This window comes from Bombina bombina, chromosome 6 (genome assembly GCF_027579735.1).
Source record: "Bombina bombina isolate aBomBom1 chromosome 6, aBomBom1.pri, whole genome shotgun sequence".
Taxonomy (NCBI): Eukaryota; Metazoa; Chordata; class Amphibia; order Anura; family Bombinatoridae; genus Bombina; species Bombina bombina.
The window spans coordinates 919345540-919373346 of record NC_069504.1 but is presented as its reverse complement, the minus strand read 5'-3'; the positions used below and the strand labels follow the sequence as shown (position 1 = coordinate 919373346).

Sequence of the window (27807 nt, the reverse complement as noted above, 5' to 3'; positions counted from 1 at the left end):
CTCTCCAAAGCTGAAACTAAATCCATGGAGGAGTACATCCAAGAGAACCTAGCTAAAGGTTTCATTCACCCTTCCTCTTCTCCTGATGGGGCAGGCTTCTTTTTTGTCAGTAAGAAGGATGGTGGGCTCAGACCCTGCATCGACTACAGGGCCTTGAACAACATAACTATCAAGAATCGCTATCCCATTCCTTTGATCACCGAACTGTATGACTCACTCCAGAATGCTTGCTTCTTCACCAAGCTGGACTTACATGGGGCATACAATCTGATTCGTATCTTCCCAGGCCACGAATGGAAGACCGCCTTCAACACAAGATCAGGGCATTATGAATACCTCGTAATGCCCTTTGGGCTGTGTAACGCCCCTGCAGTCTTCCAGGCATTTGTCAATGATGTCTTCCGTGACCTCCTCATTTGCGTCATTGTCTACCTGGATGACATCCTTATTTTCTCTTCAACTCTGGAGGAGCATCATAAGCACATGAGACAGGTACTTCAATGTCTTAGAGACAATTCTTTGGTAGCCAAACTAGAAAAATGTGAGTTTGACCAAGTTCAGATCCAGTTCCTTGGTTTTGTCATGTCGAAAGAAGGTTTTGCCATGAATCCTGCTAAACTCACCGCAGTTTTAGAATGGCCTCAACCTACTTCATTAAAGGAATTACAGAGATTCTTGGGGTTCTCCAATTATTACTGCAAGTTTATAAAGAACTTTTCTCAAACAGTCGCTCCACTCACGGAATTGACAAAACGGAACAAAGACTGTAAACATTGGCCCCCTGAGGCCATATATGCCTTCACTCGTCTAAAAAGGCTTTCTGTTCTGCTCCTGTGCTCCACCATCCTGATCCTGACCTACATTTCACTTTAGAGGTTGATGCCTCTGAGATAGGGGCTGGAGCAGTTTTAACCCAAAGGGATCCTTTAACCTCCAAGTCGCACCCTGTAGCCTTTTTTTCCAAACACTTTACTCCTGCAGAGAGGAATTACGATGTGGGTAATCGTGAACTCTTAGCCATTAAGATGGCCTTGACTGAATGGCATCATTGGTTAGAAGGCACCGCCAATGCCATTCAGATTCTCACCGACCACAAGAATCTGACTTACCTAGAGACTCAATCCTCGACAGGCCAGGTGGGCCTTGTTCTTTTCCCGTTTTAACTTTGTGGTCTCTTATCTTCCTAGGACCAAAAACAAGAAGGCTGATGCCCTTTCCCGTCAGTTTCCTCACTTAAGTGATTCCTCTGAAGCTCCTATTGAACACATCATACCTCCCTACTGTGTGGTTGCTCAACTGAATACCACCCTTCTTCAAAGACTGCAACATGCCCAGTCTAGTAAACCTCCTGAAGCCCCCGTGGCTGAACCTACGCACTCCTGTGCTGTCCTGGGCTCATGATAGTAAACTCTCAGGACATCCTGATTTGACAAGGAATTTTAAGTGTCTTTCCCAACACATATGGAGGCCTACTATGAAGTCTGACGCTCAGGATTATGTGATATCCAAGGGTTAGTGGAAACAGCACACCTTTATCTTTTTCCAGTGGGGCACGGAGTGACAGACTTGCCAAGTCGCCTCAGTATCCAAAAATTCAAAGACTCCAGCCTCCACATTCAATAAAAGACCTTTATTCTTTCACATATAGGGTCCCAGCAACATATACAACGTTTCAAGCCTGCAATAGACTAAGAGCCTATTGCAGGCTTGAAACGTTGTATATGTTGCTGGTACATGACTAAGAGCCTATTGCAGGCTTGAAACATTGTATATGTTGCTGGGACCCTATATGTGAAAGAATAAAGATCTTTTATTGAATGTGGAGGCTGGAGTCTTTGAATTTTTGGATGCTCAGGATTATGTGAAAGCCTGCACAACTTGTGCTACCAACAAAACTTCCCAATCCTTGCCTCCCGGCTTGCTCCAACCATTGTTCATTACCAAACAACCATGGACACACATAGAAATGTATTTCATTGTGGACCTTCCTCCTTCTGACCACCATACAGTTATCTGGGTTGTGGTGGATCGCTTTTACAGACTGGCTCATTTTGTACCCCTAACAAAACTGCCTTCTGCCCAAGAATTATCGTCTCTTTTTCTCTTGCATGTGGTACCACTTCATGGCATTCCTGCGAATCTTGTTCCACTGGGGTTCCTGCTGCAGACCGACACGTTACTGAACTCACCACTCATTGGCAACATATTCGCTCTCAGCTACGTTCAGCTGTCTCTAGATACAAAAAGTTTGCTGATCGTCATAGAGCTTCTGTATTTGCCATCTCGGTAGGTGAACGTGTTTGGGTCTCTACTCGACATATTTGTCTACGTCAACCCTGTCACAAATTGGGGCCTAGGTTTATCGGTCCTTACAAAGTCCTGAAAAGACTGTCTCCTGTTGCTTACAAAGCTTCCTTGCCCAAAACCCTGCACATACACCCAGTCTTCCACATCTCACTACTCAAGTCTTACATCAAGAATAGATATACCCGGCTCCAAGCTCCTCCTCCTCTGCTCCTGGTCTGTGGGGCGGATGATCACATGAAGAAGATCCTCCATGCTGGATGTCTGTGCGGCGGCCGTTCCAGCTCCGCACCACCTTCCCTTTCACGCCCCCGGGATGAAGATGAAAGATGGTGCCGCCCTGGAAGAAGATCTTCGCCTGCCTGGATGAAGACTTTGTTCCACTTGGAAGAAGATGGATGTCCGGACTTCAGGAATGGTGAGTACATTTATTGGGGTTAGTATTAGGTTTTTTTTTTGGGGGGGGGGGTTTAGATTAGGGCTTTTTTATTTTTTAATGGGCAGCAAAAGTGCTGATTGCCCTTTTAAGGGCAATGCCTATACAAATTAGGGGCAATGGGTATCTTAGGTTTTTTTAGAGTTAGGTCTTTTTTATTTTGGGGAGGTGAGTGGGGGGGGGTTTACTTTTAGGGGCTATATTGTTGTTTTTTATGTAAAATAGCTGATTGCTGAGGACTTCCGGTGGGCGGCTCCCTAAGATAGCTGCAAGTTTTCATGGCTCCGTGGAAAACCTCCTTGAATAACTATTTTTGCAGCTAACATCCTAAGCCATCTGCATCTCCCTTGACACTCGTGTTGTCCGGGAATCACAGCAGACAGAAGACAAGTTACCACTTCTACCCCGGAAGGCACATTTACTGGTTAAACAGGGATTCCCCCTGTAATAGAAAACTGCTCTTTGAATTGTAATAGTAAAGCGGACCTCACCACAGAACCCTTTAACCCTAAGCTTGGAACCACTCTCTGGTCCCTGCTCTTGCTGCGCAGCTATTGCCTGCCTTTGACAGATTGGAAGCGGCAATGCAGCAGTTGATGGCGCAGTTTCAAGTTTCAGACCTGTCTGACACGGAGAGGACACAGAGCAAAGTCATAAATGTTTCCTACACTTCTGCCGACATCCCCTCTAGCAAGCCTACAAGCCATTGTGTAGAAATTGAATCTGTACAGTCTGCATGTAATCTGAAGATCTTTAGAGTTGCTTGTGACACAGAATGGGAAAGTATGCCTACAGCACCTATTGAAATGCATGACATTTTCAGTAAACAACATGATACTGCTATTTTCTCTATGGAATATTGCCTGCCAGTTCAACTTTACCTGTATCTGACAAATCTTTTCAGGGATTATAGCATCTATGACCCTCCCCCTTTTGCTGGTCCCGCTCCACCAGAGACACAACATTCCAGCATGCAGACTCTGAGAAGACAGCTTCAATTATGGGTGTTCTGTTCACTGTCAGCGTGTAATAAACTGCATGAGTGTGGGAGCACAAGCTGTTTTGATCTTCTGCGTAACTTTTATTCCCGGAGAGGAGTCGGCTAGTCAGTTTCACACTGTGATTTATATTTGAGCCGGTCACCTTTTACAAGCTCATTTAACTTAAGCTATTGATATATAGACGGCTCTGCATTATAACATTCACCTCCTTATGTTATGCTAATTGACATTAGTATTCTCCAAAGCCCCAGAAAGTAGTAGATGTGTTTGAATGGGCATATCTTATTGACCAGCTTTCATATGCTCCACAACACTTCTGTACACATTATGTTTTGAACTATTGCACTGTTATAAGTTTTGTGACATCAGCAAAATCTGATTATCTAACATTATAGCACATATACAGTTCAATCTGAGTCAACACTATTATAATAATCAGCCAATTAAGCAGCTTAGCAAAGGTTTCTTGTCTCACTGAAGTATTAGATATATTAAGTGCAAAGTCTAATGTCTCTGACTGGTGTGGTCCACGTATTAACCTTTTAAAGTTTTATATCATTATATTTACCAACAGTATGTAGACATGTACTTGACCCTAAGGGGAGCTGCATGCTATTCTGCATAATATTGATTATATTTATAGTGATTGGAGCCAGAATATCTAACTGGACATTCAGCCAGGTGCTGCTTTACTCTGTTTTGTGTTATTTTTATAGTATAGTTAGTTTTTTATTTGTGTTTTATTTTAAGCAAATGTTAAGTATTATAATTCCTGCAACTTGTAAACAATGTGGGGATTTTACTGCCATCCTCTTGAGGGGGTAAATGCATCACGCAGAAAGTCAATCTGCGGTTCACCTTCTCCAATAGCGTTTAGGGCACTGCGCAAACTCCAGCCATATAGTACCCAGTCTTTTATTATACCGCTGCATAATCTATTGTTACTACTTAATCTGGTGCCATACTAGAGCACAACTTTGTTATCACGGGAGGTAGGATAATTTTGTTTTAAAGGCTCCCTGGTTAACAGTAATAGGTCAGAACTCATTTATAACATCCATGTTAATTACATATCATCAGGGCTAGTCACCCCCCTTTCGTTCATTTCACTTTCATATTGATAGTAAATAAAAAACATTAATATCAAACTCCTGGTTGACACAACCTTTTTATATCCTGTGCCCACTCCTGTGTGTTTGGCCACACTCTTCCCTTCTATTGCGCTCTTAAACCTACCTAGTACAGTATGTCCGTCACTTTAAACATTGACAGATCCAGCAAATGTAATAGACCCAACATACTCTTTCCAATATCACAGTGCATGTTTGAACATGCAAAAAATAACAGCAAAGGAAAAAAAACAAAACAAAACAAAAAAAAAAACAGTGTAATGTTTATCCTGCCCCACACACAGGGCCGGCGTTTGGTATAAGGCAACTAAGGCAATCGCCTTAGGGCGCCTCAGCAGGGGGGCGCAATTTAGAGCAGCCTGGATTTTTTTTTTTATGTCCCTTATTTTTTTGCATAAGACTCAGCCAATTTGCATTAACTTCTAATGCAAATTGGGTAATAGTGCACGGAGCGCAAGGCACGCCCCCACAGTCCAACCAATACCTCCCGGCACACTCACCCAGACCCAGCAGTGACACAGGCGCGCGTAAACTCCTGCCAGGATAGCATGGGATTAAGGAACTCTGGGAGCCAGCGTGAGTTGGGGGACAATAATTTTAAGCAATGAGTCCCGCCTTTACGGCTGTCTGTGCCTGAATTGATCTCTATCCGGGATAAGGTGCACTGAGGTCCCGGCAGCAGCAGCTGCTGCTCGTATGAAGAAACTTGTCACTGAGCGGAGCTGGGGCTGATCACCATGCAGGTAGGTGATAAACTTGTGCTCCTGTGACAACGACCGTCTAGTGATGCTTGCTGAGTAAAGCATTCCTCAGGTGGGATATCGGCAAATAAATTGTAAATAAAGATAAAGTAGCATGTTTGAGCAGCGTGTGCATGGATCTGTGTGCCTGCCTGCCTGAGCTGCCTCACTCTCCTACAGAACTGTGAGCCTGGGAACGACCTCTGTCAGTGAGTTAACCCTCCTGATTCCATTCCAGCACTTCGGCAATTAAATCTAACTTAAGTAGCATGTTTGAGCCAGCATGCTCATTGATATGTAACTGCCTGATCTGCCTCACTCTCTATCAGAACTGTGAGCCCGGGAAAGACCTCTGACAGTTACAGTCCTTGCTTGAATCAGGAGGGTAACACCAGCAGAGTGTTTAGTTAAACATTTCCCTCTTACTTGCTGTGGGGAGTTCCTAATGTTTATGGGCTGTAAATGATGTTAGGATAGATTGGAATGCAGATAGCTGACTGCACCGTTAAAATGATTTAAACGGTTGTTGCTAGTGCAGTCATTAGTTAACCCATTCTCTTCAGAGGTCTTGATGTTGCACACAAAGTTTGTAGAATAAGATGCAAAATTATTAATTAATGTACTTGCTATTTTCATATTCATGTGAAGTTTGTGCCCTTTCCCTAAATCTTATAAAATACCTTGAGGGACTTGCACAATCCAGATCTCTGCACACAGCCCCCTATCCCCCCTCATAATTTTTTTTTTTTAATTTGACCTTAGAGAGTAACATACTATTCTGTCCTCTCCCCTCACTGCTAAACCACAGTACATTTCCTAAAAAATAGATCCACAGGGAATAATTGGCTAAAGAACCTTTTGACACCCATCATAGATATGTGTGTGTGTGTTTAACTATGTATGTGTGTGTATGTCTATGTGTGTAGATATGTATATGTCTATTTGTTTGTGTGTTAATGTGTGTGTGTGTGTGTGTGTGTGTATGTCTATGTGTATGTATGTATGTATGTCTGTGTGTGTATATGTATGTCTGTGTGTGTATGTGTATCTGTGTGTGTGTGTGTATGTGAAACATTGTGTTTTTTTAAGAATCTCCTTTGACTGAGGGGGTAACGTTATATCTAGGTGTCATTAGTTTGCTGTACCTTTTTAATGCATATCCATATACATCTGATGTTTACAAGGCTTGACAAATGTATATGAAAATTAGGAGACAGATATTCTTGTACTCTATATAAACAGTATAACGCAAAATGCTAGCAACCAGGGGTTTCATGACTAATTAAAAGGGACACTAAAGTCAAAATTAAACTTTCATGATTCAGATACAGCATGCAATTTTAAGCAACTTTCTAATTTACTCATATTATCAATTTTTCTTTGTTCGCTTGGTATTTTTATTTGAAAAAGGAATGTAAGCTTAGGAGCTAGCCTATTTTTGGTTCAGAACCTGGGTTGCGATTCCGGTGGAGTTATTTAGGAGTCTGCACTGGTTGGCTAAACTGCATGTCTGTCAAAAGCACTGAGATAAGGGGGCAGTCTGCAGAGGCTTAGATACAAGGTAATTACAGAGGCAAAACGTGTATTATTATGCAAAATTGGGGAATGGGTAATTAAGGGATTATCTATCTTTTAAAACAACAAAAAGTCTGGTGTTGACTGTCCCTTTAGTTAAAAAGTTGCTTAAAATTTCATGCTCAAAAAAAAATATTAGGTTTTATATCCCTTTAACTAGCAATGGGATGGTATGTAATGGGGGGGGCGGCAAAATGTATCCTCGCCTGTGTGGCCAAAAATCCTAGCACCGGCCCTGCCCACACATTTATTTATCTTTATCTTTATTTATCTTAGTGTATTTTAGGTTATGTAGGTGCTTAGTGTTGTTTGTTTTGGATAGTTTAGTAATAGTTATAACTATAAAACCCCAATAGTGAGTACACAAGTTGTGTTCAATATTTGTTATTTTCGATTATAACATTGCTCTGAGAGGTATAAACGTATTGGTATTATCAAATGTTCCAAATATCCTTACTGATGTATCTTCCTGCTTTCTAAATGCACTTTACCACCCTGTGAGGTGGAACAAAACCTATATTGTGTAACTGTACTCACTGTTGGAAATAAATAAAATTATTTAAAAAAAAAATAGCTGATTGCTTCAGGGCAATGCCCTACAAAAGGCCCCTTTAAGGGATACTTGTAGTTTATTGTTAGATTAGGGGTTTTTTTATTTTGGGGTGGCTTTTTTGCTTTTATAGGGATTTTTTTTATTTTTCGTAATTTTAGACTATTTTTTTTTAGGATTTTTGTTAGTTTTTTTTTGTTAGGTTTTTTGTTTTTTTCGTAGTGTTAGGATTTTTTAATTTAGTAATGTAGGTTTTTTATTTTTGGTATGTTTCGGTATGTTTTTGGTATGTTTTTATTTATTTTAAAGGGACAGTCTCCACCAGAATTTTTATTGTTTTAAAAGATAGATAATCCCTTTAGTACCCATTCCCCAGTTTTGCATAACCAACAGAGTTATATTAATATACTTTTAACCTCTGTGATTATCTTGTATCTAAGCCTCTGCAAACTGCCCCTTTATTGCAGTTCTTTTGACAGACTTGCAGTTTAGCCAGTCAGTGCCTGCTCCCAGATAACTTCACGTGCATGAGCACAGTGTTATCTATATGAAACACATGAACTAACACCCTCTAGTGGTGAAAAACTGTTAAAATGCAAATTTTAAGTTAGTTGGTGTTAGGTTTAGGGGATAATTGTTTAATTTAGGTAGTTGCGATGTGGATGTTTGGCAGTTTAGGGGTTAATAGGTTTAGTTGAGTATTTGCAATGTGGGTGTTTGGTGGTTTAGGGGTTAATAGGTTTAGCTTAGTATTTGCAATGCGGTGGATTAGGGGTTAATAGCTTTATTTAGGTGTCAGCGATGTGGGTGGGTGGCGGATTAGAGGTTAATAGGTTCATTGTAGTGTTGGCGATGCAGGTGGGCAGCGGATTAGGGGCTAATAGGTTTATTCTAGTGTTGGCGATGTCAGGGGGTTGCGGATATGAGGTTAATAGATTTATTCTAGTGTTGGCGATGTCGGGGGGTGGCGAATTAGGGGTATTTAGACTAGGGGTTTATGTTAGGGTGTTAGATTTATAATAAACTTTCTTTGTCTCCATAGACATCAATGGGGAACGCGTTATAACAATTGCTATTCCGCAATCGCAGGTGTTCGTTTTTTTCGAACACTTTTTCTCCATTGATGTCTATGCGGGAAAATGTACACAATCACGTCAAGTCAGGACTTGGCTTTTGTACAGAATAGAACTTATTGCCAATACCGCACAACACAAGAAGGATTTTTTGAAACTTGTAATGGCAGCGCTATGGAAAGTGCGGTACCGCTAAATTTTAGAATTATTTGCGCACCGGGTTTAGTGCACAACTTGTAATCTAGGTGTATATTAGTTTAATAATTCTACAGATTGTTTATTTATTTATTAGGCTGTCTTAACATAAGGATTTTCAGTTTTGTTAATAGCAGTGATATGATTTATATGATCTATAAATTAAAAGCACATGCAGTGATCTGATTGTTAGTTTCTTTGCTAAAAGCTTCATGATATTGTTGATATTAAGTCTATTTTCTCTAAATAGGTAATTATCCAAGACTTGCACTCTATTTTGTGCTTAAAAGAAACGTTATCTACTTCATTCTGGAGACATACATACCGTCCAGCCTGCTCGTTGTCGTATCTTGGGTATCATTTTGGATTTCGAGTTCTTCTGTTCCTGCAAGAACATGCTTTGGTAAGGCTGCAATATTATTACTGAAAAATTCTACATGTTTTACATACATAAACAGTAAACACTTAGGGCCAGATTACGAGTGGCGCGCAAACAGTTACCCGTGAGCGATAAGGGGTTTATCGCGGCTGCTAGTGCACGTCAGATGTAGCGCTCGTATTTCAAGTTGAAAATAAACACAATTGCTTGAGCACAATTAAGTTTAATGCGCGTTGGGATATCGCCACCTAAGAGGTCTGGTTAACTGTTTCACGTAACAAAAAAAGTGTCACAAAACACATCAAAAGTACATGTAAAACTAAAGTTACACTCATAATAACACTAAACTAATAAAAAAAATAAGTTATAAGGGCTCAAAGATATGAGGTCCCTCTGTGTTAGAAAAAAAAGGCTGCAAACAACTTTAACAAAGATATACATACATATACATGTCTAATTATGTATGTGTATGTGTGTGTGTGTATGTATGTATGTATGTATGTGTGTGTATGTATGTATGTATGTGTATGTGTGTGTATGTAAGTATATATATATATATAATATTTACAGACATACAGTATATACACATATAAACACATAAATACATATGTATACATATAAAGATATATATATATATATATATATATATATATATATATATATATATATATATACACTGTATATAAATTAATTTAATCCCTTTGCATTTAAGTAGATTAAAACAATTAAAATAATTTTTATGCAATTTTCATTTTTAGTTTATGTTATACTGTATTTTTACTGTAAATATTTTACATTACAATGTTCTGCACATAGCAGAATATGTTCTATTTATACATAAATATATATATATATATATTGTATATACATGATTATACATACATATATATATATATATACAGATATATATAGGAATATCTATTTAAAAATACATAGATCTGTATATATATATATATATATATGTATGTATAATCATGTATATACAGTATATATATATATATATATATATATATATATATATATATATATATATATATATATATATATAAATATGTATTTATGTATAAATAGAACATATTCTGCTATGTGAAGAACATTGGAATGTAAAATATTTAATATTCTCATGTCGGGTTAGCGCACTTGAGAATATGCAATCTGATTTGCGCATGAGTAGGGTGTTTTTTCCCCCACTTTTTTTGCTCCATTTACTTCTATGTGTGAATACGTGAGCATGCGCATAATATTCTAACTTCTGCTTTTTGCTGCGTGAGCAGGAGCGTTAAATACCACTCCACTTGTAATCTGGCCCTTAATCAAATACAATTCCGCTGTGCAACATTTACAAAATGAACTAAACAGTCTGTAGTATATGGTAGACTTCATTTTTAGTAACATTAATATTAAATTAATACTATAGGCCAGATTACAAGTTGAGCAGAAAATTAAAAGTGAGGTGGAAGGCGAATGTGACCTTGTGTTTGCATTGCACAGAAGCATTGCGCTCACAAGAGCGTGCTTCCATAGGCTCCTATGAGTGCCTCATTTTCATGCTGTGAGACACTGCATGAGAACTAGCGCAGCAAAGGGGGTAAGTCCCGCTGCGATGGGCAGCAAATATAAACATATATGTCTATGAACATATACATATATATTTATGTGTTACTATGTGTATACACATATTAACATAAATATATATGTATATAAGCATATACATATATATTTACAGGGAACACACAGTTCCCATAGAAAGCAATGTAAAGGCACTTTTCAGTGCCGTTTATTTTTTTCTAACACCCAACACCCGCCAACTTTAGCCCTTAAAAACTGCTCTGTGCCGTTTTTCTTTTTCTTTCATGTAATTAACAAGAGTCCATGAGCTAGTGACGTATGGGATATACATTCCTACCAGGAGGGGCAAAGTTTCCCAAACCTTAAAATGCCTATAAATACACCCCTCACCACACCCACAAATCAGTTTTACAAACTTTGCCTCCAAGGGAGGTGGTGAAGTAAGTTTGTGCTAGATTCTACGTTGATATGCGCTCCGCAGCAAGTTGGAGCCCGGTTTTCCTCTCAGCGTGCAGTGAATGTCAGAGGGATGTGAGGAGAGTATTGCCTATTGAATGCAGTGATCTCCTTCTACGGGGTCTATTTCATAAGGTTCTCTGTTATCGGTCGTAGAGATTCATCTCTTACCTCCCTTTTCAGATCGACGATATACTCTTATATTTACCATTTCCTCTACTGATTCTCGTTTCAGTACTGGTTTGGCTTTCTACAAACATGTAGATGAGTGTCCTGGGGTAAGTAAGTCTTATTTTCTGTGACACTCTAAGCTATGGTTGGGCACTTTATTTATAAAGTTCTAAATATATGTATTCAAACATTTATTTGCCTTGACTCAGAATGTTCAACTTTCCTTATTTCCAGACAGTCAGTTTCATATTTGGGATTATGCTTTAATTATCATATTTTTCTTACCTCAAAAATTTGACTTTTTTCCCTGTGGGCTGTTAGGCTCGCGGGGGCTGAAAATGCTTCATTTTATTGCGTCATTCTTGGCGCGGACTTTTTTGGCGCAAAAATTCATTTCCGTTTCCGGCGTCATACGTGTCGCCGGAAGTTGCGTCATTTTTTTGACGTTATTTTGCGCCAAAAATGTCGGCGTTCCGGATGTGGCGTCATTTTTGGCGCCAAAAGCATTTAGGCGCCAAATAATGTGGGCGTCTTATTTGGCGCCAAAAAATATGGGCGTCGCTTTTGTCTCCACATTATTTCAGTCTCATTTTTCATTTGCTTCTGGTTACTAGAAGCTTGATGTTTGGCATTTTTTTCCCATTCCTGAAACTGTCTTATAAGGAATTTGATCTATTTTGCTTTATATGTTGTTTTTTCTCTTACATATTGCAAGATGTCTCACGTTGCATCTGAGCCAGAAGATACTACAGGAAAACCTCTGCCTGCTGGATCTACCAAAGCTAAGTGTATCTGCTGTAAACTTTTGGTAGCTATTCCTCCAGCTGTTGTTTGTATTAAATGTCATGACAAACTTGTTAATGCAGATAATATTTCCTTTAGTGATGTACCATTGCCTGTTGCAGTTCCCTCAACATCTAAGGTGCAGAATGTTCCTGATAACATAAGAGATTTTGTTTCTGAATCCATAAAGAAGGCTTTGTCTGTTATTCCTCCTTCTAGTAAACGTAAAAAGTCTTTTAAATCTTCTCTCTCTACAGATGAATTTTTAAATGAACACCATCATTCTGATTCTTTGGACTCTTCTGGTTCAGAGGATTCTGTCTCAGAGATTGATGCTGATAAATCTTCATATTTATTTAAGATGGAATTTATTCGCTCTTTACTTAAAGAAGTACTAATTGCTTTAGAAATAGAGGATTCTAGTCCTCTTGATACTAATTCTATACGTTTGGATAAGGTTTTTAAAGCTCCTGCGGTTATTCCAGAAGTCTTTCCTGTTCCTAATGCTATTTCTGCAGTAATTGCTAAGGAATGGGATAGATTGGGTAATTCATTTACTCCTTCTAAACGTTTTAAGCAATTATATCCTGTTCCGCCTGACAGATTAGAATTTTGGGACAAAATCCCTAAAGTTGATGGGGCTATTTCTACCCTTGCTAAACGTACTACCATTCCTACATCAGATGGTACCTCGTTTAAGGATCCTTTAGATAGAAAAATTGAATCTTTTCTAAGAAAAGCTTATCTATGTTCAGGTAATCTTCTTAGACCTGCTATATCATTGGCTGATGTTGCTGCAGCTTCAACTTTTTGGTTGGAAACTCTAGCGCAACAAGTAACAAATCGTGATTCTCATGATATTATTATTCTTCTCCAGCATGCTAATAATTTCATCTGTGATGCCATTTTTGATATTATTAGAGTTGATGTTAGATTTATGTCTCTGGCTATCTTAGCCAGAAGAGCTTTATGGCTTAAGACTTGGAATGCTGATATGGCTTCTAAATCAACTCTACTTTCCATTTCTTTCCAGGGAAACAAATTATTTGGTTCTCAGTTGGATTCTATTATTTCAACTGTTACTGGTGGGAAAGGAACTTTTTTACCACAGGATAAAAAGTCTAAAGGTAAAAACAGGGCTAACAATCGTTTTCGTTCCTTTCGTTTCAACAAAGAACAAAAGCCTGATCCTTCGTCCTCAGGAGCAGTTTCAGTTTGGAAACCATCTCCAGTCTGGAATAAATCCAAGCCTGCTAGAAAGGCAAAGCCTGCTTCTAAGTTCACATGAAGGTACGGCCCTCATTCCAGTTCAGCTGGTAGGGGGCAGGTTACGTTTTTTCAAAGAAATTTGGATCAGTTCTGTTCACAATCTTTGGATTCAGAACATTGTTTCAGAAGGGTACAGAATTGGTTTCAAGATGAGACCTCCTGCAAAGAGATTTTTTCTTTCCCATGTCCCAGTAAATCCAGTGAAAGCTCAAGCATTTCTGAATTGTGTTTCAGATCTAGAGTTGGCTGGAGTAATTATGCCAGTTCCAGTTCCGGAACAGGGGATGGGGTTTTATTCAAATCTCTTCATTGTACCAAAGAAGGAGAATTCCTTCAGACCAGTTCTGGATCTAAAATTATTGAATCGTTATGTAAGGATACCAACGTTCAAGATGGTAACTGTAAGGACTATATTGCCTTTTGTTCAGCAAGGGAATTATATGTCCACAATAGATTTACAGGATGCATATCTGCATATTCCGATTCATCCAGATCATTATCAGTTCCTGAGATTCTCTTTTCTAGACAAGCATTACCAATTTGTGGCTCTACCGTTTGGCCTTGCTACAGCTCCAAGAATTTTCACAAAGATTCTCGGTGCCCTTCTGTCTGTAATCAGAGAACAGGGTATTGTGGTATTTCCTTATTTGGACGATATCTTGGTACTTGCTCCGTCTTTACATTTAGCAGAGTCTCATACGAATCGACTTGTGTTGTTTCTTCAAGATCATGGTTGGAGGATCAATTTACCAAAAAGTTCTTTGATTCCTCAAACAAGGGTAACCTTTCTGGGTTTCCAGATAGATTCAGTGTCCATGACTTTGTCTTTAACAGACAAGAGACGTCTAAAATTGATTACAGCCTGTCGAAACCTTCAGTCTCAATCATTCCCTTCGGTAGCCTTATGCATGGAAATTCTAGGTCTTATGACTGCTGCATCGGACGCGATCCCCTTTGCTCGTTTTCACATGCGACCTCTTCAGCTCTGTATGCTGAACCAATGGTGCAGGGATTACACGAAGATATATCAATTAATATCTTTAAAACCGTTTGTTCGGCACTCTCTAACGTGGTGGACAGATCACCATCGTTTAATTCAGGGGGCTTCTTTTGTTCTTCCGACCTGGACTGTAATTTCAACAGATGCAAGTCTCACAGGTTGGGGAGCTGTGTGGGGATCTCTGACGGCACAAGGAGTTTGGGAATCTCAGGAGGTGAGATTACCGATCAATATCTTGGAACTCCGTGCAGTTTTCAGAGCTCTTCAGTTTTGGCCTCTTCTGAAGAGAGAATCGTTCATTTGTTTTCAGACAGACAATGTCACAACTGTGGCATACATCAATCATCAAGGAGGGACTCACAGTCCTCTGGCTATGAAAGAAGTATCTCGAATTTTGGTTTGGGCGGAATCCAGCTCCTGTCTAATCTCTGCGGTTCATATCCCAGGTGTAGACAATTGGGAAGCGGATTATCTCAGTCGCCAAACGTTGCATCCGGGCGAATGGTCTCTTCACCCAGAGGTATTTCTTCAGATTGTTCAAATGTGGGGGCTCCCAGAGATAGATCTGATGGCCTCTCATCTAAACAAGAAACTTCCCAGGTATCTGTCCAGATCCCGGGATCCTCAGGCGGAGGCAGTGGATGCATTATCACTTCCTTGGAAGTATCATCCTGCCTATATCTTTCCGCCTCTAGTTCTTCTTCCAAGAGTAATCTCCAAGATTCTGAGGGAATGCTCGTTTGTTCTGCTAATAGCTCCGGCATGGCCTCACAGGTTTTGGTATGCGGATCTTGTCCGGATGGCATCTTGCCAACCATGGACTCTTCCGTTAAGACCAGACCTTCTGTCTCAAGGTCCTTTTTTCCATCCGGATCTGAAATCCTTAAATTTAAAGGTATGGAGATTGAACGCTTGATTCTTGGTCATAGAGGTTTCTCTGACTCCGTGATTAATACTTTGTTACAGGCTCGTAAATCTGTATCTCGAGAGATATATTATAGAGTCTGGAAGACTTATATTTCTTGGTGTCTTTCTCATCATTTTTCTTGGCATTCTTTTAGAATACCGAGAATTTTACAGTTTCTTCAGGATGGTTTAGATAAGGGTTTGTCCGCGAGTTCTTTGAAAGGACAAATCCCCGCTCTTTCTGTTTTTTTTCACAGAAAGATTGCTATTCTTCCTGATATTCATTGTTTTGTACAAGCTTTGGTTCGTATAAAACCTGTCATTAAGTCAATTTCTCCTCCATGGAGTTTGAATTTGGTTTTGGGAGCTCTTCAAGCTCCTCCGTTTGAACCTATGCATTCATTGGACATTAAATTACTTTCTTGGAAAGTTTTGTTCCTTTTGGCCATCTCTTCTGCTAGAAGAGTTTCTGAATTATCTGCTCTTTCGTGTGAGTCTCCTTTTCTGATTTTTCATCAGGATAAGGCGGTGTTGCGAACTTCTTTTGAATTTTTACCTAAAGTTGTGAATTCCAACAACATTAGTAGAGAAATTGTGGTTCCTTCATTATGTCCTAATCCTAAGAATTCTAAGGAGAAATCATTGCATTCTTTGGATGTTGTTAGAGCTTTGAAATATTATGTTGAAGCTACGAAATCTTTCCGTAAGACTTCTAGTCTATTTGTTATCTTTTCCGGTTCTAGGAAAGGCCAGAAAGCTTCTGCCATTTCTTTGGCATCTTGGTTGAAATCTTTAATTCATCTTGCCTATGTTGAGTCGGGTAAAATTCCGCCTCAAAGAATTACAGCTCATTCTACTAGGTCAGTTTCTACTTCCTGGGCGTTTAGGAATGAAGCTTCGGTTGACCAGATCTGCAAAGCAGCAACTTGGTCCTCTTTGCATACTTTTACTAAATTCTACCATTTTGATGTATTTTCTTCTTCTGAAGCAGTTTTTGGTAGAAAAGTTCTTCAGGCAGCGGTTTCAGTTTGAATCTTCTGCTTATGTTTTTTGTTAAACTTTATTTTGGGTGTGGATTATTTTCAGCAGGAATTGGCTGTCTTTATTTTATCCCTCCCTCTCTAGTGACTCTTGTGTGGAAAGATCCACATCTTGGGTAGTCATTATCCCATACGTCACTAGCTCATGGACTCTTGTTAATTACATGAAAGAAAACATAATTTATGTAAGAACTTACCTGATAAATTCATTTCTTTCATATTAACAAGAGTCCATGAGGCCCACCCTTTTTTGTGGTGGTTATGATTTTTTTGTATAAAGCACAATTATTCCAATTCCTTATTTTATATGCTTCGCACTTTTTTTCTTATCACCCCACTTCTTGGCTATTCGTTAAACTGATTTGTGGGTGTGGTGAGGGGTGTATTTATAGGCATTTTAAGGTTTGGGAAACTTTGCCCCTCCTGGTAGGAATGTATATCCCATACGTCACTAGCTCATGGACTCTTGTTAATATGAAAGAAATGAATTTATCAGGTAAGTTCTTACATAAATTATGTTTTTTTATTAAAAAAATATACTTTTTTTTAAATAATAAACTAAACAATACTTTAATTTGGGGCCCATTGGGGCACTTTTAAAAAATTAACCAGAGGTCTGACCTATGATTAATTTTTTGAGCTCTAATGTGTTTTTGAGCTCGCTGTAGCAATAACCAGTCACTTGTAAAGGCTGGTTATGTATCATGCACCCGCGGGCAAGCAAGTAATTAGCTCTCCACTTGTAATCTACCCTATGTTAGAAAAACACATCTATCTATTAAGGGGTAACTTTATCATAGTGCGAGCGGACATGATACGATGTAGCGTATCATGTCAGCTGCACATCGATAAATGCCGACAGCATACACTGTCAGCATTTATCATTGCACCAGCAGTTCTTGTGAACTGCTGGTGCAATGCCGCCCCCTGCAGATTCTCAGCCAATCTTCCGCTAGCTGGGGGTGTCAATCAGTCCGATCGTATTCGATCAAGTTGATTTCTGTCCGCGGCCTCAGAGCAGGCAGACAAGTTATGGAGCAGCGGTCTTTATACCACTGCTTCATAACTTCCATTTCCGGTGAGCCTGAAGGCTCGTGCGGAAACAGGGGCATCAAGCTGATTTGAACAGCCAATAGGATTTCAGTAGCTCTCATCCTATTGGCTGTTTTGAACAGCCAATAGGATTTCAGTAACTCTCATACTATTGGCTGATTTGAATTTGAAGAATCAAATCAGCCAATAGGAATTCAAGGTACACCATTTTGAAACAGCTACCTTGCATTGAAGCTTCAGTGAAGGGTAATGAAGGGTAATGAAAAAGAGCTGAATGCCCTTTTAAGGGCAATGCCCATACAAATGCCCCTTTAGGGGCAATGGGTAGCTAAGGTTTTTTTAAGAGTTAGGTTTTTTTATTTTGGGGGGTTGGTTGGGTGGTGGGTTTTACTGTTGGGGGGACTTTGTATTTTTTTACAGGTAAAAGAGCTTTTAAGGGCTATTGGTAGTTTATTGTAGGCTAGGGGGTGTTTTTATTTTGGGGGGCTTTTTTATTTTTATAGGGCTATTACATTAGGTGTAATTGTTTTTATTTTTGATCTTTTCATTTATTATTTTTTGTAAGCTTAATGTTTTTTATTTTTCGTAATTTAGTGTTTATTATTTTTTGTAATTTTAGATTTTTTTATTTTTTTCGTAGTGTTAGGGTTTTTTAAATTTGTAATTTAGATTTTTTAATTGGTAGTATTTTTTATTTTATTAGAATAGTAAGGTTAGGTTAATTTATAGTTAAATGATAGGTTTATTTTTATTTCACAGGTAAGTATTTATTTAAATATAGTTATATTGTAATTTTAATTTAAAGTTAGGGGGTGTATTCGGTTTAGGGGCTAGCAGTTTAATTTAGTGTTTTGCGATGTGGGGGGCCGGCGGTTTAGGGGTTAATAGGTTTATTTAGTTGCAGAGACGTAGGAGGCCGGAGGTTTAGGGGTTAATAGGTTTATTTAGTGGCGGCGGTGTGGGAGGCGAAGGTTTAGGGGTTCTTCGGTTTATTTAGTGGCGGCGATGTGGGGGCCTGAGGTTTAGGGGTTAATAACTTTATTATAGTGGCGGCGATGTGGGAAGCCGGAGAATTAGGGCTTAATAGCTTTATTATAGTGGCGGCGATGTTGGGGAGCGGCAGATTAGGGGTTAATAGCTCTATTATAGTGGTGGCAATGTCGGGGAGCGGCGGAATAGGGGTTAATAACTTTTACACAAAATACAGGATGCAGGCAAACTATGACAGTCCAAAATTTTAAAAATTGAAAAAAATCCTTTATTGATACAAGTATAAAAATGTGCAGACAGACATGGCAGGACAGGTAAGGACAGTCTGATGCGTATCGCGCCCCCTAGTGGCGCTTATTCATAGACTACTGTCTATGTTACAACCTAGTCTATTTATAGGCAGTGAAGAGGATATTAACCTCCTCACTGCTGTATAATACGAACTTAAAAAGGTTAAAAACATAGAGTACCTTTTATGGGCACAGAGTTTGCTTAGATATACTGCAAAAAATATACATAATAACCTAACAAATGACTAAGATGTATTATTGTCATACCCTCACCAACTGTGTTTAAAATCCTAAACAACAACTTAACTTTTTAATGGGAAAAATAACAGCAACAATAATGTAATAAAAGGGAATAACTTTTATTAGTGTCGGCGATGTCGGGGAGTGGCGGAATAGGGGTTAATAACTTTATTTAGGTGTCTGCGATGTCAGGAGCGGCAGATTAGGGGTGTTTAGACTTGGGGTTTATGTTAGGGTGTTAGATTTAAACTTAACTTTTTTTTCCCCCCATAGACATCAATGGGGCTGCGTTACGGAGATTTTTCATTCTGCACTTCAGGTATTAGGTTTTTTTCTAACACTCTCTCCCCATTGAGGTCTATAGGGGAAAGCGTGCACGAGCACGTCAAAGCAGACCTTGGCTTTTGTGCGGTATGGAGCTTAACGTCACCATATCGCATGCACAAGGAGGCTTTTCAATAGCTCGTAATGTCAGCGTTATGGAGAGTGAAATAACACAACTTTTTTGGCGTTAGTTTCGCACCCTGTTTAGCGCAAAACTCGTAATCTTTCATTTGGCTCTCCCTGTTCAAACTGGCCTTACAACTGTTGACAACTGTATTTGTTAAATATATTCCGACATGAATCTGGAATACTAAATACAGGAAGTAGGAAGGCAAAGAGCATGTGACTTGACATCACCATCTTTAGCTGTAAAGTCAACTGGATTTGGCAGTGCTTTGTGGATAGTAGATTTATATTATCAAGTTGGCTCATTTTCTGACAAAACCTTCATGGAATGAGTTGAGCTATACATATAAATTAGTTGCAAAGGATGCCTTTGGATCGTAGCATTTTTCTCCAAGTTGGCTATTTTACTTGATTTTAAATACAATAGTGGGTATTTTCATACTTTTGTGGACAGACCATGTTATGTCAAAAGATACGATTTTAAATAGTCACATCAATCTGCATGCAGACAGAGAGACTGGGGTCCTGATATTCAAAACCTCTCTGCTCAGGTGAGATATTCTAAAATGATCCTCCAGCACTGAGAGATCCCTTGTGAAATGTTCAAAAGGCAGATTTAGCTTTACTTCTCCAAGGGGCGTTCCCTGCATTTCTGTATGTGAAGTAGCGACAAGCCCAGTGCAATATAGCACTGCATGACATGACAGTTCTGCTGCATTTACACTTTGTGCTTTCTATTTTATATAAATTTACACTTCAGATTACATGTTATTACATTTAAACTTTGAACTTTATATTTTCTATTTTGTTTTGTATATAGCAGTGTATTTAGGATTGTGATTTTACAAATTCTGATTATGCCTTCACAGTTTCTGTGTAACTTTAACAAATTCGGCTCATACTTTGTGTGTGTGTATATATATATATAGCAATAGCAGTTGATCCTAATCAAGGAAAAAAGACGCTGCACTCTCCGGTCTTTTTAAAATAGGTTCAAAGATTTAATTTTTCTTTACATCTATTCACAACAAAGCAGAATCATCCCAAACGTTTCGGTACCGACAGGCACCTTTCTCAATGGGTAGATAAATCCTGTGTCCCAAAAGCCTGTTTTACTAATTAGATTGCACTTTGCATGTCTTTTTAAATTAAAACTGAAAAACTGTCAGCTTCAGTTTCCCAGAGAGAGTCATTACTTTCTATGGTCCAGATAATCAAACATTCTCTAGTTTGGAGAGAGATTATAGTGCTGACTTCACAGGGTCAGAACTCACTGAATTTTCCAAGAAAAGGAGAGGAACCTGGAAATCCCAGAAGGATGAGAGATGTCTTCCATAGAAAGCAATGAAGTTCTCTGGGATACAAAATGTTATATGCAACTCAGTAGCAATATTGCTTTTTTAGGTCCAAGTCATGTTAATCTCTTGGATGTCAGAGAAGACGGCAATGAATTGCTTGAGTTATTCCTGGCATCTAAGGGGTTAACATCTTACACACACTTGAAGAAGAAAAGGAAACCGAAGCCAGAGAGCCAGTGCAAACCAAGAAATGATTCAGGTAGGAGACATCAGGTTGACACAGCTCATTCATTGACTGGTTCCCCGCATGCGTACATGCGCTTCCTCAGAGATGTTACACAACCTGTTAATTTAACCCTACAACATAGCTCTTACTCTTCCCCTAAACCATGATCATGACGTTAATTATTTGATAGATATATATATAGTGATATAAGAAGGTACTTTATTGAGTAACATGTTAGTAGCTTTGGAACTTTTTTTTTAATTTGAATTGTTTTTCTTTTTTTAGGCGTTACAACTGTGTTAGCCATGACTACCATTTTGATGGGTTCTCGGTCATCTTTTCCAACTGCCAACTGCTTCATTAAAGCCATTGATCTTTACCTGGGAATCTGCTTCAGTTTTGTTTTTGGGGCCCTCATTGAATATGCAATTGCTCATTACTGCTCTGAACAATCCTCTGCAGCAAACAAAAAGGAAAACAAGGTACGATATGCCTAAAAATAATAGGTTATCTATGATCCTTAATATATACAGTATGCACTTTATTTCTGAAGCAGTATATTAAAGACTAGATTCCTGTTATACAATGATTGCCATTTGATGTGTTTATTCTTAAAGGGACATTAAACCCCAATTTTTTCTTTCATGATTTAGAAAGAGCATGCCATTTTAAACATTTTTCTTATTTACTTCTATTGTCTAATTTGCTTCATTCTCTTGATATACTTTGCTGAAAAGCATATCTAGATAGGCTCAGTAGCTGCTGATTGGTTGCTGTACATAAATGCCTCGTCTGATTGGCTCACCCATGTGCAATGCTATTTCTTCAACAAAGGATATCTAAAGAATGAAGCAAATTAGATAATAGAAGTAAATTGGAATGTTGTTTAAAATTGTTTTCTCTATCTGAATCATGAAAGAAAATTTTTGGGTTTAGTGTCCCTTTAAGATAAATCAGATGACTCACCAAGCTATTTATTTATTTTGTTTTTTCTTGGAAACTATTTGATGCTAATTTTGTTTAATAAAGGGACATGAAACCCCCCAAACATCTTTCATGATTCAGATAGAGAATACAATTTTAAACAACTTTCTAATTGACTTCTATTATCTAATTTGTTTCATTCTCTTGGTATTATTTGTTGAAGGAGCAGCAATGCACTACTAGTTTTTAACTGAACACATGGGTGAGCCGATGACAATTATTATATATCTGCAGCCACCAATCAGCAGCTAGAACCTAGGTTCTTTGCTGCTCCTGAGCTTACCTAGATAAACCTTTCAGCAAAGGATAACAAAAGAAGAAAGCAAATTAAATAATAAAAGTAAATTGGAAAGTTGTTTAAAGTTGTACTCTCTTTCTGAATCATGAAAGAAAATTTTTCTGTTTCATGTCCCTTTAATGACAGCACTAGAGAATCCTAGAAACCTCTTCTGTGAAAGCTAGAAGAGCATGTGAAAGTGCAGTCACAACCTGTACAACTACAGTCTGTGATTTGCTGCACTGACAGATTTCAAATTGTCAGTAAGTAGCCTTAAAGGGACAATGAACTCAATTTTTTTCTTTTGTGATTCAGATAGAGCATGCAATTTTAAGCAACTTTCTAATTTACTCCTATTATCGATTTTCTTTGTTCTCTTGCTATCTTTATTTGAAAAAAGGCATCTAAGCTATTTTTTTTGTTCAGCACCATAGACAGCACCTGTTTATTGGTGGGTGAATGTATCCACCAATCAGCAAGAACAACCCACCAAAAATGGGCCGGCATCTAAACTTACATTCTTGTTTTTCAAATAAAGATACCAAGAGAATGAAGAAAATTTGATAATAGGAGTAAATTAGAAAGTTGCTTACAATTGCATTCTCTGTCTGAATCACAAAAGAAATCATTTGGGTTCAGTGTCCCTTTAACATTTATACTATTTTGAAAGTTTTCATCCTATTTTAATGCGATGTGTTGCACAAATGCTGAATAACTTCAAAGTGATATAGTTTATCTATAAAAAGCAGACTAAACAATAACTCAAATAGCTCTAGGTAAAAAAGAAAGATATTTTACCTCAAAATGTCTTCAGCTCACCAGAGTAAGTGCTCTGTAAACAGTTATCCACCAGCTACTCTATTTACTGGCATCTGCATAGTGAGTTCACCCATTGTTTTATTGTGATCTTGTGGGATTTCACCATATTCTTTCAAGTTTTCATATTCCTTAATCTGAAATGTAAAGTAATTTAATTCCCTTGCAAATATATGTAGTATATAACACAGTATATATACTTGTACAATATAACCACAATCCCCCAGCTCATACAGGTTTATTATTCATGTACTAGTTTTGTATCATAACAAAATAATTTCAGTTTCGGTTCACACATGTAAATGGTATTGTCATTCAATAATGTCTAATAGTGCCATTTACATTACACCTCCGGTGCAGGTGGCGATACTGATTTTAACATTCATATAGTAAAATAACTCTTGGCAAGACTGTCTTCTAACAGTGATTTCATCTCATTTCACTTGTAATCTCAATCTCAATATGGATACCTTTATAACATAGCGCTATTGTAATGAAGCTTACAACATCAGGCCCTTAATCACTTCTCTCTCTCTCTATTGTTTACTTTTCACTCTTTTTCTCTTTCTTTTAGTCACTTCTCTCTCTCTCTTGTTTACTTTTCACTCTTTTTCTCTTTCTTTTAGTCACTTCTCTCTCTTTTATTTACTTTTCACTCTATCTTTTAGTCACTCCTCTCTCTTTTATTTACTTTTCACTAACTTTCTCTCTCTTTTAGTCACTTCTCTCTCCCTTTGGTTACTTTTCTCTCTTTTTTCTGTATTTCAGTCACTTCTCTTTCTCTTGCAAATACTTCTCTGCTCTCTCTTTCAACCAATTCTCTCTTTCAATTACTTTTTTCTATCTTACTCTCACTCCTCTTTCAATCACTTCCCTCACTTTTTTCAATTTCTTTTCTGTTTTTCTCTCTCTGATTCAGTCACTTCGTTTGGCCTTTTAATCACTCTTAAAATACCTTTCTGTCTCCTTCACTTTCATTCAAAAGAAGCTCCACGCCTTCGGATGCAGGTTGGAGGTGCTCTTAAGTTGCTATCATAGCTTCTTAAATGGAGTTGACCCACTACGCCAACTGTAAAGTGGCATTTCTCAATCCCCATGGACTTCTCCAACTGGGAAGATTGGCAGCACCTGAATGCGCACAATAGGTCATGCGCGAGCAGTAGGCTGTATTGAACACGAGGCAAACTATGCAATGGTAAATGTAGGTAGCAAATTGCTGCCCATAAGATGGGATCCAGATGGACAGGGGCAGAGATGTCCATCCCTGTATATCCGGCCCTTGGTAAATGGACCCCTTTCAATCAATTCTCTCTTTTGCTCTCATTTTTTCATACACTTCTCGCTCTCTATTTCAGTCACTTAAAGCTGTTTGTTATTACAAACAAAATACAGAAATGTAGAGTGGCTACATGATAAAGCTTTTCAACTAACATACATTTTACATGAATAAAGTTCATATTGTTGACTACATTTATTAAGCTGCAGATGCAGCTTTTGAGCTCCTTTGGTGCAGGTTTGCATGACAGTTATGAAGCAGCTGTTTCTTAACCTCTCAGAGCTGTCAGTTTAAAATCACCCCAGACAAGTCCGACCATGATGATTGACAACCGCATGAGAGAAGAGGGTGGCATTGCAGCTACCCACAATTCCAGGCGGGCATTCTAATTGGGAACTTGTCAATCAGCACATAAATGGAGGCCTTAACCTTTATTCAAATGTATAAAGTGTCCCTATAGTACAGATTTCTACACAAAGTACACAAAATATTTTGCATACAAAAAGCACATAGAAGCAGAAATTATGTTATAATTCTTTTAAAGGTGAAGTATAAATAAACTATTATAACAAAAAGAAAAAGACAGCTCCTCAAAAGATCAAAAAAATATATGTTCACAAATATATAAAGTTGTAATAGAATACAGATATTAAAAAAACTGGGTGACTTAACAAAATTGTATGTGCAAATAACCTTCATGCTTCATGAAAAAAATATTCAGTAGTTACTGTACTTTTATGAATTAAGTAAGCAGCATTTTGTATTTCTTTTTTTTCCTTAAAAAATGGTTACATAAAAACACACTGCACAGTATACCTTAACCCCTTTATGCCTGGGACAAGTGTATAACATCAGAATTAAGTTCTGATGTAAAAACTGCCTTGAAAAAATAAATCATACAATCGTCATCGTGATCAAGTGACTTTAAGGATGGGATCAGATCATGCTCCCCGGTCCAATTATCCTTTTACTTATAGCAGGAGGCTGCAAGACGGCAAATAACATTGGAGGATCCATCCTATGGGTGTTAAAGCCTTGTGCTGTTAGGCAGGCATGGAATGTCCTAAGGGCGTTAAGCGGTTACTGGCCTAGTAAAGAACAATGTGCATTAACTTGACCTACATCATTTCTGCCAATTAATGGAAAGTACCTTTTATGTTTAAAACTTTGCACCATCTAGAAAAAGTAAATAATAATGCACATCAAATAATTTAGTGGTATAGTATATTGTAGAATAACAGACCAAAAACTTTTCTGATCAGTGAAGAACTTATAAACAAACAATATGACCCTAGCTTGGCTAAAAGAGGCTAAGGTAATATTTTACAAGAGTAAACAGATAAAAGTAAATTGGAAAGTTGTTCTAAAATTGCATGCCCTTTCTGAATCATGAATGTTTAATTTTGACTAGACTGTCCATTTAACACATTTTTTATCATTTATTTTAGGATCCTAAAGAAAAACCTGATGAAGTCAACAACACACTGCTTACCAACACCGAAGATACAGAAATAAGCGAAAGTAAAACTGAAAGTGTTCCCGTTCAAATTGAAATTGATTCAAGCCCACAGAAAGAAAACAGTGTCAAGTTTAAATTTTGGAAAAAAATGAAGGAAAAGATGAATGACTTCATTGAGCTATTTACCGTGAGAAATCCTGAGAATGTTGATCGATATTCAAGAGTGATTTTTCCCTTAGTATTTATGGTGATCAATATTTTCTATTGGTCCTATTACCTTTATTTCACATAAAGTAATATCTGCAAAGGATGAAAATAAAGGAACTGTGAATTTAGCTTTTTTATTCAAAATAACATTGTGAAAAAAACATCAGAACTTGTAATACAATGGAAATATTTTTACATACGTTCTAGTATTCAATAAATGTAGTAGATATTTTCAAATTATAAAATTATTATTTTTTTAATACTGAGTTTATTATTCTTTGTTGACTGAATTATTTATATTATACAGAGTAAGTATGGTCATAAATATTTTTTATTATGTTTAGATTCATTTTTCAATTTAAAGGGATAGTAAAGGCAAAACCTAATATTCATGATTCAGGTAAAACATGCAATTTTACAGAACTTTCCAATTTACTTCTATGATCAATTTTGCTTTATCTTTCATTAAAGAGTAATTCTAGGTGAGTTTAGGAGCGTGCACGTGTCTTTAGCCATCTGGCAGCAGTGTTTGCAACAATGTTTATAGCAATGTTTTACATAGTTGCAAACTCTGCTGCCATAGAGTGTCTGTTGCATTCTATGGCAGCAGTTTTTGTATGATTAACATTTTTGTAAACACTGCTGCCAGATGGATAAAGACACGTGCATGCTCCTGAGCTCACCTACAATTATTCTTTAACAAATGATACCTAAAGAACTAAGCACAATTGATAATATAAGTAAAATGGAACGTTGTTTAAAATCTTGTGCTCTATCAAAGCTATACAGGTTTAATTTTGACTTTACTGCTCCTTTAAACTAATATTGTGTTTATTAAATTAAAGAGGAAAATGTGCATATAAATACATTTAGCAGACTAAACGAGCAACTATTCATTAACAAATGCAGAGTTAATAGTATAAAGAAAACTTGTCTATATTCACTATATTGATGGATTGGATTTTTTTTTGACAACTGAGATTATGTTAAGATTAAAGAAAAAGTTAAAAATAAAATAACTGTAAACTTCCTCATTCTTCAATTAACAGTCCATCATTATCCCAGATCCTTATGAATTGCTGAGGCCTGAAATTTATGGCTTCTATTCAAAACGAAACACCTCAAATGCTGGTTCGCTTTATTCTGAATCATATTTCATCAAAACTAAATGCAGGGAAAATATGCTGCCAAAATTTGCCCTCCAATAAATCCTTGCTAAAGGATTTAAAGTGTGCTCATTACAATTACAGGACCTTGAAAGAGTCCTGTATTGCTATTTTTCATCACTACCTCCTCGAGTCGGGAGTGGGTAATTTTGTGTATCTGCTGCCTTCCTTGGATATGGTAGCCATGTTTCAGACTCCCTTTCCGGAACAAAAACAAGCAAAAAAAATTGTGGTGTTTTTTTTTCTGGGGGTTTTGTTTCAAAGGTTTTTTTATTTGAGGATTTTTTTTTTCTAATTTTCAGTGATTTTTTTTCTGTAACTTAACTTAAAGGGACAGTCTAGTATAAATTAAACTTTCATTATTCAGATAGGACTTTTAATTTTAATCAACTTTCCAATTTACTTTTATCATCAAATTTGCTTTGTTCTCTTGGTATTCTTAGTTTAAACTAAACATAGGTAGGCTCATATGCTAATTTCTAAGCCTTTGAGGGCTGC

The 27807-nt window shown here is 37.6% G+C and overlaps 1 protein-coding gene across 2 annotated transcripts in view; it reads left to right on the top strand.

The window, feature by feature from the left end:
- Positions 1-26403, top strand: part of GABRP (gamma-aminobutyric acid type A receptor subunit pi) — a 58433-nt gene extending 32030 nt beyond the window's left edge. For both annotated transcript variants that reach the window (XM_053718561.1, XM_053718562.1), the window contains 3 exons: positions 9255-9407; positions 21410-21606; positions 25926-26403. In XM_053718561.1, the coding sequence (XP_053574536.1) occupies positions 9255-9407; positions 21410-21606; positions 25926-26228 (653 nt within the window). In that variant the 3' untranslated portion in view covers positions 26229-26403. The remainder of the gene's footprint in view (positions 1-9254; positions 9408-21409; positions 21607-25925) is intronic.
- The last annotated feature ends 1404 nt before the right edge of the window (positions 26404-27807 follow it).